The sequence below is a fragment of the Vidua chalybeata genome, chromosome 18 (assembly GCF_026979565.1).
Source record: "Vidua chalybeata isolate OUT-0048 chromosome 18, bVidCha1 merged haplotype, whole genome shotgun sequence".
NCBI classification, from domain to species: Eukaryota; Metazoa; Chordata; class Aves; order Passeriformes; family Viduidae; genus Vidua; species Vidua chalybeata.
The window spans coordinates 14,173,363-14,187,174 of NC_071547.1; the positions used below are offsets into that span (position 1 = coordinate 14,173,363).

The following is a 13,812-nucleotide window of genomic DNA, read 5'->3' on the forward strand; positions in this document are numbered from 1 at the left end:
AGGGTCAGGCCTCAGTACAGGTCACAGCAGGAGTTGCCCTGGGGGGCTGTGGTGGCTCCATCCTCAGGGATCCTCAGCTCTCAAACAAGTGTGATGCTGGGCCACGGGCAGCTTCTGCAGAGGCTGGACAGGACAATGCTCTGTGTCCTGACTGCACACAGTGGACGCTTGAGCAGGGACATGGCTACAAGCCTGTGCGGGGCAAACACATGGTTGGGCACGCACGGCACATGGTCGTACACTCACACACGTGTGTACACGTGTGCTCAAGGTGAGTGTGCAGACACCTGTGCACACCTGCATCCAGAGTCGTGCACGTGAGAGCACACTCATGAGAGCCCAGGGAGAGAGCGCGTGGGGTGGGGTGTGTGTAGCAGGGGGTGCCCGGGATGGGGGTGGTCGCCGGGATAAGGAGGAGCCGGGGCTGGGGACCCCGGCTGCGTCCCAGCGCTCTGCCCCGGGGCGGGGCGGGGCGGGGCGGGGCCTGCGCGACGCCAATCAGCGCTGGGCCCGTGGGGTTAAAGCGGGGAGCGGTGGGGGGGGGGGCGCGGAGTGGTGCGCGCAATGTGGGCGCGCGCGCTTCTGGCCTGCGCGGCGCTCTGCGCATGCGCGCGCGCTTGGCTCGGCGGGGCTGCGTGCGCGCGGGGGGCGGTGGGCGCGGGCGGCGCGCGGTACGTGGCGTTCCTGACCACCGGCACCGGATCCGCGCTGGTCGAGAGCGTCTGGGCTGCCCCTGGCCGCCTCCGCGCCTGCTGGGCCCGCCGCGATCCGCGCCTCGCTCGCGCCTTCCGCGCGGCCTGCGAACAACACCCGCCTGCCGCGCCCGGGGCCGCGCTGCGCCGCGCTCTGTCCGTGCTGTGGCGGCGTCGTGCCGCCTGCACCGACCCCGTGCCACCGGGACCGCAACGCCGCCGCCGCCGGGGCTGGACTCTGCCGGGAACGCTGTGGTGCGGCGCGGGGAACTCGGCGGGGAACTGGAGCGAGCTGGGTACGGAGCGGCGTGGGGTGGCGGGAGCACCCCGTCTCCCTCCGCGGGGCCGCGCTCATCGGCCCCTCCGCAGGGCTCTTCCGCGGTCCTGACCGGTGCTGTCGGGAGCACGACCAGTGCTGGGCGCAGATCACGGCGCTGCAGTTCAACTACGGCATCCGCAACTACCGCCTGCACACCGTGTCCCACTGCGATTGCGACGCCAGGTGAGCCCGGGGCCTGAGGAAACGGGAGGCTTGGGGACCCCACCCTCCTCACCGGTTCCCTGCCCGCAGGTTCCGGCGGTGCCTGCTCGCCATCAACGACACCGTCTCCAACATCATCGGCGTCACATTCTTCAACCTGTTGGAGGTGCCGTGCTTTGTGCTGGAAGAGAGCGAGGAGTGCATCCAGTGGCACTGGTGGGGCGGGTGAGTTCCCGGGGTGCCCCGGCCCTCAGCGTGCCCTGCACGGCTGCCCCCTCGGGCACTGGCTTAGTTATGGTGTGCAGGACCTCACAGCACGTGGTGTCCCCAGGTGTGAGCGTTATGGAGTAGTGCCTCTGGCCAAGATGGTGCAGCAGAATCAGTACCACCCCAGCCTACCAGCAGAGGAGAGGGGCAGCCTCACTATGCAGCCCTCGGGCAAGGGAAGGAATTTCTCTAGAACAGGGCGTAAGCGGTTTCGACAGGAACTGAAGGCAAAGCCTGGGCGCCGCCGCCAGGCACAGAGACCTAAGACAGCCCAGCAGCCACAGGGCCCAGGTACCCCTGCCTCGGCCAGGGACAAGGCTGAGCTCACAACCAGGCACCCAGCAGTGCAGTGGGGGCTAGAGCCTGGCCGTGCAACAGCATTGACAGTGTCAGGACAGGATTTGGTTGGAGCAGAGCAAGGCGCTGGAATCTCAGCACATCCTTGGTATGGCAGCCTTGGACCCAGCCCAGCCACAGTGCTTTATGGAGCCACCCCCGTGCCAGCTGTGGAGGGGCGCAGGCAGCAGGGTGAGCTGGTACTGTGGGCAGCATGTGCACACTGCAGCTGGGGTGGCCCAAGACCTCAGGCTGGTGGGGTCATGTGCCCATTACCTCCCTGCTCTCCTCAGGCCCGGGCAGGGGTTGCAGGTGCAACAAGCACCTGGGTAAGTGTGACCACCAGATTGCACCCCATGAGGTGAGGTACCAGCTGCACAACGTGGACAGCCGGACGCTCCTCCACTGCAACTGCACGCGCAGGTGTGAGTCCAGGAGGAAAAGGGCACTGTGTGCATACAGTTGGGGATCAAAGGAGGTGGGATGCCTGCCCTGGCCAGCACCTGGTGACACACGCTCCCCTGTGCCTGCAGGCTGGCACGGTGCCTCCACAGGGCAAGGCACTGCAGTGACGTGGACATGGCTGCCCTGGCTGACCGCATTGCCATGAACTGCTTTGTGCTAGAGCTGCCTGCTGCCTGCAGCCCAGGCAGGGGGTCACAGCACAGGTAAGTGGGGAAGTCGAGGGGCCAGGGCCTGGGTGGGGCAGGAAACTTGTAGTGTAAGTGTTGGCCCCTGCTCCGCTGTGCCACAACCAGGCTGCAGAGCAGGGTCGGTGGATGTTGGTGCTGCAGGGTTACATTGATGCTCACAGCTTTGCTTTTCCAGCAGCTGTACCATGGTGACCAGGGCTGTACTTGTACCTGCACGGCAGCTCAAAAAGATTCTAAGACGCTGGGGCCATCTGCGTGTGAGCTCCAAGGCCAAGCATGCACACTGGAAGACACATGCCAGGGGAGGAACCCGCTGTGAGCAGTGCCAGCATGTCATTGTAGAGCAGGCACCAGCTTGGCCCCACACAGTGCTTCGATGACACCCAAGCAGTGCTGCCTTGGGGAGGAAGGGGAGGAAGGTGCACTGTACAACAGCTGCAGCTGGGAGCTGCTTGGGGTCTGGTCCTCAAGTCAAAGGATGGCACTGAGCATGGCTGTTGGCATGACAGCATGGAGCTGGGACCACAGCCAGAGCAGGCAGAGAAACTGAGAAGCCTCTCAAGGAGCTGCCATCCATGACTATCAAAAGCAAGGGGAAAGAAAAAGGAGGGCTCAGAAACAAGGAAACCCCATTGTCCTTCCCTGGTGTGCTCTGGGGCAGGGGGGATGGCAGGACATCCCACCCCTAGATTGGTGACCCTTCAACTGAGGGGCCTGAGCAGTGAGGTGCAATCCTGACCCTCTTGCCCAGGCAGGGTAGGAGGGCTGGGGTCAGTACCTGCATGCAGCAGAAAAAATAAAGGGTGGGTGGTCAGAGCATGGTGTATGGTGCAAGAGTTGAGCCTGCTGTCCCCTCTTGACACTGTGGCCCACACCCCAGGGCTGATCCTGCCCCCAGCAGTAAGCACAGTGCAGCTGGGGTGGGCAGGACCATTTATTTTGTCACTTGCACTATGTTCAGGATGAGGCACAGTGGTAGAGCAGGGAAGGAGCAAGCTTTGATCTCCAGGGTACCCTGTGGTGGTCCTTGCTCTGTGCCTATCACCATTCCTGCCAGAGCCCTGCCCTGGCGTTTTGTGCTACCTCAGGTGTGAGGCCAGCACTCCTCCCGTGGGAGAAGAGTGCTGCACTTGGAAGTTCATAAGGGGGTTCCCCAAACCGCATTAGACCAGCTTTGCCTACCCTCCCCTGTGTGCTCACCTCGCAGCCCAGGGTAGGAGCTTGGGCTGGGAACAGCAAGGGGGAGGTCCTCTACCTGCCAGGCACACAACAGGGGTGAGGAGTCACTGCAATAAATAAGGGAGGGAGTGTCTTGGCAGGGAAGTGGCACAGGAAAGCACACAGCAAGCACGCTATGGGGAGGAGCAAGGGAGCCACTGCATCAGCGGCCCATGGGACAGCTATGTCTATCCAGTTCCTGGGGGCTGTGCCCCTCCTTTGGGGAGGGGCCACAGCCTGGGGGGCTGATGGGGCTCATTCTCTGGCAGGGATAATAGCCCTGGTCTGCGCTCTCCTGCCGCCGGCCCAGGGCCTGGTCAATCATCTCCAGGCGCAGTGCGGGCAGCAGGCCCAGATTCCGGGGGTCAGCCCTGGCCAGGGAGCTGTCAGCAGAGACATGCTGGAGGCCACTTTGCTCCTGCACAGTCTGGTAGAACGAGCTGCTGTCTGGGCTCTCAGCTGCCTGTCCCAGCTCCTTGCTTTTGACTTCATGGTGCACCAGCTCCTCCTGGGGCAGATGGATGGTGGGAATATTCTTGGGGAGGCTGCAACGGCTCTGGGGTGAGGGGCTGCGGCTTGCACCCCTGTCCCGGCTTGATGGCCGCAGGATGAGGCCCTGGAACTTGGCCAGGCTGGGGCTTCGGCTCCGGTGACGTTTCATCTTGCCCGGGCTGGGACTACGGGATTTGGGAGCCAGGAGGACAAGTGTACTGTCATCCTCTTCTGAGCTGCTGCCTGAGCTGTCTGTAGAGCTGCTGCCCTCCTCTGACCTGGGTAGGGAAATCTGCACCCCTGCATCAGCACTGCTAGCTGACCCTGGCAGGGGACTGTTGAGTACCACACCAGCTGGCCTCCCCCATCCAGAGATACCACCCCCCCCCCATATCCATCCCCCTTCACCCTCACCTCTTGGCTGTGCTCACCTGGAAGGGCTCAGTCACACCAGCAATGCTACTGGAGGTGTTGCTGTAGTATCCAAGGATGTACTCGCCATTCCCCTTGGGCAATGCTTCCTCAGAGAACATCACCTGCAGCCCAGAGACACCTGATGGGTTGGCACAGGGGTGTCCCCCCTGCCACCTCACCTCCAACCCCAGCTAAAAGCACAAATCTCTGCTGCCAATACCATGAGCCTACCCCATACTCAGCAAAAAGCAATAATGAGGTGCCTGCCTCCCCCATTCAGGGGCACAAAGGGGCCATTGTGTCCCCACTGTGGGGCAGAAGTGCCAGCAAGACAGCAGGGCTGGCCCCAGCTCACCTGTGCACAGAGCTGCTTCTCCAGGCAGCGCTCCCCGTCATCACTCCTGGCCCAGACATAGGACACATAGTCTTTGGGGTGCCGAAAGCCCACCTGTGCACAATACATAGGACAATACAAGTGAGTGGGACAATATGAGCCGCACTCGGCACAGTTACTCTTCAGTCTCCTGTTGCTCAGCCCCCTCTCCTCACAGAGGGTGACCCAAAGCTGCCTGCTGCAGGTGTACCCTGGGGCCCTGTGGGGCCCACAGAGCAGGGGGAGGAAGGAACTGCTGGACCAGAGCCTCCTGAAGCAGGACCACATCATGATGCCAGGGAAGGGAGGGCACAGCTCCATGCCCTCACCATGTTCACTGGTGGGGGGTAGCTCAGAAGGGACCCCGCAGTGCTGTGCAGCGCTCCCCACTCCCTCCAGCCCCAGCAGCCCCCAAGCCCCTACCCGGTAGAGTCCTATCCAGTCCCAGGAGCTCCGGTGGAAGCCAACAGCCATCTTGTACCTGACAACTGCTTGCTCAGGCCTGCTCCACTCGTCAGCCACATAAATCTCAACCAGGGGCTTGTCCACCTTGGAAGCAAACTGTCAGAGACAGGTATGTCTTGAGAAAGGGCATGACAAAGAGCTGCCTCAGCTGCCCAGAGACCCAATGCATATACCCACAGCAGCCCCCAGTAAGAGGCAAGGCAGCTGAGGTCACCAAACTGAAGTAAGCCCCCCACACACAACACTGGACATCCCACCCCTGCAGCTCCTGCCTGTGTTCCCAGCAGCCCTGGACAGTGCTCACCTGCACGGCAAAGATGGCAGCTACTGGCTTGTGGTCGCTGATGGTGTATTCCATATGACTGCAGTAGCATAGCTGGCTCACTGACAGCACACTCTGGCTGGGCCCGTGCCCACCTGTGCCCAATCCCTTGCTGGGAGGTTTTATCTTCCAGAGGATGCGGTCAGTCCAGGCAGGTTTTCGCTTCTTGGCACTGGCAGGGCACAGAGGGGCATCTCTTGCCTGGCAAGGGCAGTGGGCTCTGACCCATACTGCCTCCCCCTGGCACTACAGTACATGTGGGCAGAGGATGCAGCTCATCTTGGCACTCAGCACAGCTGCAGGGACAGACCTGTGCTGGCACCAGCACTGCCATCACATCCCAGTCCAGCCAGGGCCTGCCCCAGCGTGGCTGCTCTCCCCTTCTGTCCACACCAGCACCTGCACTGGCTCTGAGGCCCACAACTCCTGCATCTCTCAGCCTCACCTCATGCCCAGCTCTGCTCTCCTACCTGCTGTCATACTTGTTGGTGCCCACATCGAACTTGAAAGTGGGTGGGAAGTTCAGGGGTCCCTCCTGGAAGCCTCTGAGAACAGGCCATGTGCTTTTGGCAATGTTCAGCTGTGGGGAAGAGAATGCATCAAGGAGCACAGCAAACCCCATAGCCAGACACCTCCACAAATCCTGCCAAGATCTCCCCACCCTCACACATTGTGACATCCCAGTCCCATTCCTGCCAGCTCCCACAGCTCTCAGGGTTTGTCCATCTATGCCAGCAGCTAGTCTGTAGACTCAATGCTTCAGCTCTTCTTCACACACTCATGAGGGAAGTGTGCCCAGATCCATCCAGACTGACCTGGGATTCTGCTGTCCCCTCCTCCCCCAGAGACATGAGAGCCAGGGCCCTTTGTGTCCTACGAGTTGCAAGAGGACATGCCCTGTCCCACAGCTGCATGGGCAGTTTTGGGAAAGTCAATCACTGCTAGGGGTCCAGTGTAGGCTGGCAGCATGTCCATCCCTCACCTGATCCTTCTCCCAGAGCTGGCTCAGGACATTGCTGTCAATGGCGTACTTCACAAAACAGATGTCCAGGCTCTCGATGCGGAAATTGAGGTCCCCAAACCAGAACACAAGGCTGTGGATGGCAGCAAGGACAATAGGCTGGAAGGGCTGAGGCTACCAGAGCCAGGGACAGCAGGGGTAAGATGTCCCCAGCCTGGGGGCAGCCTTTAGCCCACAGCACAGGTGCTCTTGGGAACACTGGCTCAGGTCACTGCTCAGCCAACAGCCTGGCCAGCTGCCAAGATTCTGTAGGTAGGACCAAGTACCATTAGGCAAATGGGCCAGACTTCCCCAAGCTGAAACCAGGGGTGGAAATTTCCACAGTGAGGCACCATTGGATTCAGATCACAAAGCCAGGACACAGGGGCAGAGCTGGCCTCTCTGTCTGACTGGTCCCAAACCCCAACAGTGCTAGTAAGGTTGGAATTGTACCAGGCCCTGAATGTGGTGAGACCAAGACCCCTCTATAAACACCTACCCCACTATGCTGACCCCATGCTGGGCCAGCTCTGCAGGCAAGACCTAATCTCCAAGCTGTGCTGGGATGCTGGGGAGACCCCAGACCCTACATGGAGGTGGTCAAAGACTGGGATTGGCACTAGAGCCCAGACTGGGGAGCAAAGTGGTGGGGTACGCACTCATGGTCCAAGATGCCGTTAGCCACGGGCCCCTCAAACTGCTGCATGTGCAGTATGGTGGCAAAGTCCTCCTTGCGCTGCTCCGCCTTCTCCAGGTGTGCTGGCAAGTGGCAGTTCAGGAAGCAGACCATGTGGCCGAAGATGGAGAGACGAACACTCACCCCACCCTTGTTGCCCTGCACCAAGAGGATCCCATGACTCCTTGGGAAGCCAGCCCCTTGCAATCTCCCCCCAGGGCCACACTCACCCAGTATCCCCCCAGCCCTGTCCTGGTGCAGTCTGTCTGGATGTCCTGCAGGAAGGGCAGGTGGTAATACTTGGCAAACACCAGCAGGATCACACCTTGCATCCGCACTGTGCTGACCTGGAATTTGAGCAAGGGCTGGAGTAGGATGGTAGAGAGCCTGGGGACAAGGGGACAACTGCCCCCACTCCAAGCCATGGGGCAGCACCTCCACCCTTCGTGTGCCACTCCATCCCACAGGTGACTTAACAGCTTATTTTATTCAGAGATCTGTGCATACTCTCCTGAGCACTGACAGCCAAACCTGAGCCTCAGTGATGCTGGGCTTACATATGTTCTGAGGCAAATGCCTTGGGGAGCTGAACCTGTCTGGAAGACCTGAGCCTGCCCTGAGTCTTGTAGGCTGTTGCCAGCAGCACCAGCCAGTTCTTACATTCACCTCCTCACCCTGGTTCAATGCAGGGGGCAGCATAAAGTCACCCCAAAGCACCAGAGGGGAAGCATAAGTGCAGGAAAGGCAGCTGGGTGGCACAAGTCAAACAACTTGCTGGGTGAGGTGCAGCAGTGGTCCCTGCTGCCTGGATGGTTGCAGGCTGTCCCTCCAGCCAGCTCTCCCACTGCACCTCCCTCCCAGCTTTCTGTTCCTGTGTCCCACCTGCCTGGCAGGCAGAGAGAACACCAGCAGCCAACTCCTTTAGGACTCCTTACCAGGATGAAGTGGAAGGGGCTCAGCACATCCATGAAGAGTTCACTCCACTGATCTGTGAAGAGGGCATCCTTCAAGCGCTTGTTTATCTTGGAGTTTACCTCCTGCAGCCTGAGAGGAAATGTACAGGTCCTTCAGCCACACCAGGAAACCATCTATGTCCCAGTTAGTGAGAACTTGGGAGAGGTGCCAAAGCACAATGCTGGACAGCAGGACAGGGTGGAAGGGTAGTTCAAGGGAAGACACTGATTTTAGAGCACAAACCAGCCATGTCCTTGCTCCAGTGATTCTGGGGCATGTGGTAGCAGGAGGCACAAGTGGCCCTGAATCCAGGAGGCCTTAGCCTTTCTAAAGCAGAAGCAGTTAAGCTGCACAGGGTTGAGCAGAAGCCTAAAGCCCATCTCTGTGTGCAAGAGGGGCTTATTGGGCCTTTCAGTCTCTACAGAGAAGTCATATCCCAACAGCAAAAGGTGTCCAGATGCATTTGAGCTGCGTAGCTCAGAGCAGCAGCAACCAGAAAGCTAATAATGCTCCTCCCAGCTCGGCAATTAATGAAGAGAAGGAATAACGTCCACAGAGAACAGCACAATCAGGAAACGTCTTGCCCAAAAATATCAAGCACTTAGAGCACAAGGACACAGGTCAGAGGAAGGACACAGCCAGGCAGAGATGCCAGGAAGTAAGGAGTAGCAGGACACCCTGACCTGGCCAGAACATGGTCCCAGCAGGTCCCTTACTATCAGCTACACCCCTCACCCCATCCATCCAGCTCAGGTTGACCCCTGCCACCCACACAGATCCATTCCACTATCCTGCAGGGGACTGAGAGGCTGGCTCCAACACAAGGAGCTGGCTCCAACATAGCTCCAGCAGTGTGTCAGTCCTTACACCACTATGCCCCTGCAACTGGGAGCTCGGGGGGCAGTCCTGAAGGCAGATCCAGCTTTTCCACCTCATACCTATAGGAAGAGGCTGCTTCCTGCTCCCTGTGCAAAGACAGCACATCCCTGGCCTTAGGAGGAATTCACACACCACTGCAGTCCTCAAGGGACAGCCACCCTCACCTCACCAGCCTCACCACAGTGCTGTGGTACTGCCCTGTCAGCAGGTCTGTGTACCAGGGGCATGGAGCCAATCCAGCCTCGGGAGAGCAGCAGGTCTATGCCCTTGATGCCTGCATACCACATGCAAAAGCAGAGGAGGAGAATGCTCCCAGAGGACTTGGCCAGGTGAGTCAAATGCCTTGAGAGGCCTGACCCAAGGACTGCAACAACTCACAGCAAGAGCAGGGCTAACTTGGCCCAACATAACCAACCTCAGGCTTGATGAGTATTCGAGTCTAATCAGTACTCAAGGGTTTCAGTTCCTCTCAGCATTCCCATTTTACCAGGAGCTGATTTTCCATCACCTTTTCTGACATGCTATCATTTATGATGCACACCCCTCCCTGCTCCTCATGCCCCAGGGGAGGCTGGGGCTGCAGCTCATCCATTCCTTGTCCCCCAATGCTTTGGGGATTCCCCAAAAAGGGGATTTGCCAGAGGAGGAGGGGAAGGAAAAGGGGGAGCTGCACCTCATCTTCTTACCCAATGGCGATCATATCCACATCGTTTGTCTCGCCCGTGTTGAGATGCAGCAGGGACGTCACATCATTTGGGGGCATGGCTGTACCTACGTTCCAGGTGACCACTGTGATGCTTGGGAGGACAAAGGAAGAACAGGCTAACACAAAGGCTCGGAGGGGTTCCTTGTAACCCTGTTCTGCCCCCAAATCCACCAAGGAAGCTTTTTGCTGGCAACAGAAGTAGCCAAGGCTGAAGCTTAGTCATGGCATATACACCAGGTCCTTAACTCCCGTATGAGAGAGACAGGTCCTTGCCTCTAAGATCCCCCAGGATCTGCACCTGAAATTCTAGAAACCAACACAAAGAGCCCTCGTTTCCATCTCCACTAGCTGACACAGGCAGGCTGTGAGACAGGGTGTCTCTAGAAAACCGCTTCCCCCCCCTTCCCCAGGAAGGCTCAGGCTCCCGGGGAAAAAAAGGACCCGGATCTCAGTTCCCAGCCCTTGCTAGCCACAAAGGCCAGGGCAGTGCATGTGACAGCAGTGCTGCAACCCCGCAGCGGTGTCCTTCATCAACGCAAAGCCACATCCGTTACAACACATTAATGCCATTGCGCAACGGGCACCAGCAAAGGGCCCGCAGGCTCTTTTGGTAGTGACAGGAGCCTCAGTCACAAGGGAGACGATTCAATAGGGAAGGAGAGCAGCGCCACGCTAGCCCCAGTACTCGGGGATAGCCGGGGCAGGGGCAAGGTAGCACTCACTGCACAGTCCGTGTCTCTATCACGATATCCTGCACGAACAGTGGGCACCAGACATCCTCACTGCCGGGAGCTTGCCTGCAGCCCCGCACCCCAATCCTGCTGAATCCGCCACAGCGAGAAGAAGGGGCACAGCGGGTGCTGCTCCCACGGCACTGCGAGCCCCGTCCCCGCGAGCGCCCCGCGGCCCCACTCACCGGAACGCGCCGTCCTCTGGGGCTCGTCCCGGGCAGTCCGTAAGCAGATCGCAGACGTCGCTGGGGCCGAGACGACCGAGGGGCCGGGCGAGGACGGGCAGCTTGCCCGGCTCCGCTCGGGGGGTCAGGCCCGCCCACCCGCCGGCGAGGAACTCGCTGGACACAGCCTTGGGAAGCCTGGGGGCGCGGGGCACAGCGGGGCCCGCCCAGGCCGCGATGTGGTCGCTGGACTCCGCTTTGGGCAGCATCTCCCGCCACTCCGGCGGAGCCGGCGCGGGGAAGGTGACCCGACCGGGCGCTGCCGGGGACGGGGGGCTGCCCGGGCCGGGGGACAGCAAGGCCGGCAGCGGGAGACCCTCGGGCGGGGTCTGGGCCTGGGACCGCTCCTCGGTTCCTGCGCGCCGTGGGCAGACGTGCCCGAAGCCGTGCCCGTCCGGTCGGGAGCTCCTACGGCCGCCCGAGACGCCGCTGCCGAGGAAAGGCGTCGCCGAAACCCCAGCGTCGGGCAGGAGCCGAGTCGCGCTTCCGCGGCCGCGCGGGGGGCCGGGTCGAGACCCCGCGCCGGAGGCCGAGCCCCCGTCGGCGCTACCGCGCCGGGCCGGGTCCATCGGCGGGAGGACACCGGAGCGCCCCACCCCGGCCCCGCCCCGCGCACCTTGCGGCCCCGTCCCGTGACGCACCACACAGTGACGTCAACGCCCACCACCTGCGCGGCGCCTTAAAGGCGCAGGGGCGACCCCGCCCCTCGCTCACCTGCCGCCCCGGCCCGCTCACGTGATGGCCTGTGCCTCGCCTCCTTCGCCTCTCGAAAGCCTTTCCTGGCGTGTGCGCGCCTGCCCCTTCACACCTGTCCTTGCAAGTGCACACCTGTTCTTATGCATGAACACCTGTCCTTGCACACCTGTCCTTGCTCGTGCACATCTGCCCCTGCAAATGAATGCCTGCCCTGGTGCATTACTGTGTATATGACTGTTCACCACTGCAGCTGTTGTGTCAGCTTGTGCCAGATATTTCTGTGGTCTGCTGCAGAGTGTTTGCATTGTTGGTGAGCACACACACTCTCATGCAGCAGTCTGTGTGTGTGTGTGTGTGGTTGTGTCCAGCTGCGTGAGTATTTACATATGGGCTGTGTGTGCTGCATGTGCATCTCTGCATGTTTATTGGTCTGTGTGTGCAGTACTGCGTGTGCAGACGTGTGTGTGCAGCTCTATGCAGCTCTGTGTGTGTAGCTGGGGGTGTGTGTGTGTCTGTGTGCGCATTGTGTGGCATTGTGTGTAGGTGCTGCTGTACCTGTGTGTGGCAGTGCCCATGTGCTCCACTGAAGCACTTTGTACAGGCAGGTCTGAACACCTGCACTCAGGGTGCACACACACATACAGGAGTCTGGATGGCAGGTCCATCCTCATCCTGTGCCTGCTACAGTGTCTGGGGAAGGCTGGAGCTTGAAGAGGAGGAGGACCCTGGTGAATTAAAGAGCGAGGCTGAGGAGGATACTGGTCAGAGAGTACAAGATCCCTGGGTCCCCATGGGACTCCGTCAGGAGCCAAAGGAACTGTAGGAAGTGGCTCCCTGCCATCGTGGAGGGGCATTTGCAATGATTTGTGATCAATGGTGGCAACTGGGAAAGGACTGAGGAGAGTCAATGTCACTGCTCTGCACTGGACACAACACTCCAGGGATGGCCTCATAGGAGCCTCCATGACCTCCTGTGGCCTGCTGACAACAACCCGCAATGCAGCTCAGGATGTCATTCACCTGCTTTGCCCTGAGGAGGTGGTGAGCTCATGGTCAATGAGGGTCAGGGTGTGCAGGGTTGTGTGGGGTGTGTGTGTGTGTGTGTGTGTTGGTGTGTGCAGTTGGTATGTATGTGTTGGTGTGTGGTGCTGGGGTGTGCGTTGCTGTCATTGGTATGCATTGTCTCTGTGTCGGTCAGTGCAATGGTGTGTTCTTTGTGTATGTGTAGTTGTTTGTGTGTGTTACTCTGTGTGTTGGTGCTGTTGTGTGTATTGCTCTGTGTGTGTTGGTGTTGTTGGTCTCTGTGTGTTGATCTGTGCTCTACTGGTGTGTGTTGCTCTGTGTGTATGGTGCTGTTGGTGGAGGTGCTATTGGTCCGTGTGGTGCCGGTCTGTGCACAGTGTGTGTGTGTGTTGGTGTTATTGGTCTCCATGTGTCAATCTGCACACACTTGGTGTTGCTGTGTGTGTGGTGCTGTTGGTGTTGCTGTTGGTCTCTGTGTATCAGTCTGTGCACGGTTGGTGTGGTGGGTTTCAGTGCTGGCTAAATGCCAGGGCAGCTATTAGAATGTGGATATTCTCAGTTCAGTCAGAGAGAAAAAGAGACATTTCTACTAGGCTGGGCCTGGGAGAGAGTTGGAAAAGAATGTAAATAATTCATTATCTCTCTTGTTGTTCACATTGTTTATAAATATGTTCTGCCACCGTGCGTCATTCAGAGCGCACCAATAGTGTGAGATGTTTTTACTTTAAGACCAATGAAATTAGTCTGCATGATGTTCTCTATAAATAGAGCGGTGCATTTGAAATAAATCAGTTTTTCTTCTCACCTTCTAACTAGAGTTCTTCTGTTCCCGTCCTGCCTCAACGGCAACATTAGAATATACTTATTAATTTCCTGCTGTGACATAGGATTAGGAGGAAGGCAAAGCAGGCTTAAAATTTGAAAAGGATATAAAGAAAAGTTTATTAATAGTGACTACAAGAAAGAATAATAAGAATTCAAATAAAACTTTTAGAACACTTCTCCCCCCTATAACCTTTTCTTTCTCTATATAAGTTTATTACTTTTAGAACAGTCTTTCTTCCATTTACTTAGGGACAGAAATCTCACTTGTTAATTTATGAAGACTGCTCTATAAGAAAACAGTTCTCCTGTGGCTTTGAATTTCTTTTAATAGTACTCGCCAGGAAAATCTGCAATTGTGAAGTCTTTCCCATTTTTCACAGCTTTT

At 58.7% G+C, this 13,812-nt stretch overlaps 2 protein-coding genes across 4 annotated transcripts; one reads left to right on the forward strand and one right to left on the reverse strand.

Moving 5' to 3' along the window:
- The first annotated feature begins 564 nt into the window (after positions 1-564).
- PLA2G3 (phospholipase A2 group III) lies at positions 565-3,245 on the forward strand. The gene is made up of 7 exons (XM_053959394.1): positions 565-988; positions 1,062-1,194; positions 1,264-1,398; positions 1,505-1,968; positions 2,070-2,199; positions 2,310-2,444; positions 2,608-3,245. Exons 1-7 carry the CDS (start codon positions 565-567, stop codon positions 2,807-2,809), a joined length of 1,623 nt encoding a protein of 540 aa, XP_053815369.1. The 3' UTR covers positions 2,810-3,245.
- Positions 3,246-3,350: 105 nt separating this feature from the next.
- Positions 3,351-11,452, reverse strand: INPP5J (inositol polyphosphate-5-phosphatase J). Of its 3 annotated transcripts, none has more exons than XM_053959392.1 (12): positions 10,845-11,452; positions 9,909-10,019; positions 8,325-8,433; positions 7,620-7,736; positions 7,373-7,548; positions 6,696-6,807; positions 6,184-6,293; positions 5,696-5,885; positions 5,350-5,487; positions 4,909-5,001; positions 4,571-4,675; positions 3,351-3,715 (listed from the first exon to the last, which is right to left on the reverse strand). In XM_053959392.1, exons 1-12 carry the CDS (start codon positions 11,450-11,452, stop codon positions 3,713-3,715), a joined length of 1,872 nt encoding a protein of 623 aa, XP_053815367.1. In that variant the 3' UTR covers positions 3,351-3,712. The 3 variants fall into 3 exon arrangements, with proteins under 3 accessions (XP_053815367.1, XP_053815365.1, XP_053815366.1); XM_053959390.1 differs by having other exon boundaries at positions 3,351-4,431; XM_053959391.1 differs by lacking the exon at positions 3,351-3,715 and adding an exon at positions 4,219-4,463.
- Positions 11,453-13,812: the final 2,360 nt, after the last annotated feature.

What these genes read in the sequence shown, in the direction of transcription:
- PLA2G3 (XM_053959394.1), top strand. Translation starts at nt 565, where the DNA reads ATGTGGGCGCGCGCGCTTCTGGCCTGCGCGGCGCTCTGCGCATGCGCG. An exon ending in GGGGAACTGGAGCGAGCTGG is followed by an intron (nt 989 to 1,061) that starts GTACGGAGCGGC and finishes GCCCCTCCGCAG; the next exon opens with GGCTCTTCCGCGGTCCTGAC. An exon ending in GGAGGGGCGCAGGCAGCAGG is followed by an intron (nt 1,969 to 2,069) that starts GTGAGCTGGTAC and finishes TGCTCTCCTCAG; the next exon opens with GCCCGGGCAGGGGTTGCAGG.
- INPP5J (XM_053959390.1), bottom strand. Translation starts at nt 11,452, where the DNA reads ATGGACCCGGCCCGGCGCGGTAGCGCCGACGGGGGCTCGGCCTCCGGC. An exon ending in AACGGCATCTTGGACCATGA is followed by an intron (nt 6,808 to 7,372) that starts GTGCGTACCCCA and finishes TGCCATCCACAG; the next exon opens with CCTTGTGTTCTGGTTTGGGG. An exon ending in ACTGGATAGGACTCTACCGG is followed by an intron (nt 5,002 to 5,349) that starts GTAGGGGCTTGG and finishes TATTGTGCACAG; the next exon opens with GTGGGCTTTCGGCACCCCAA.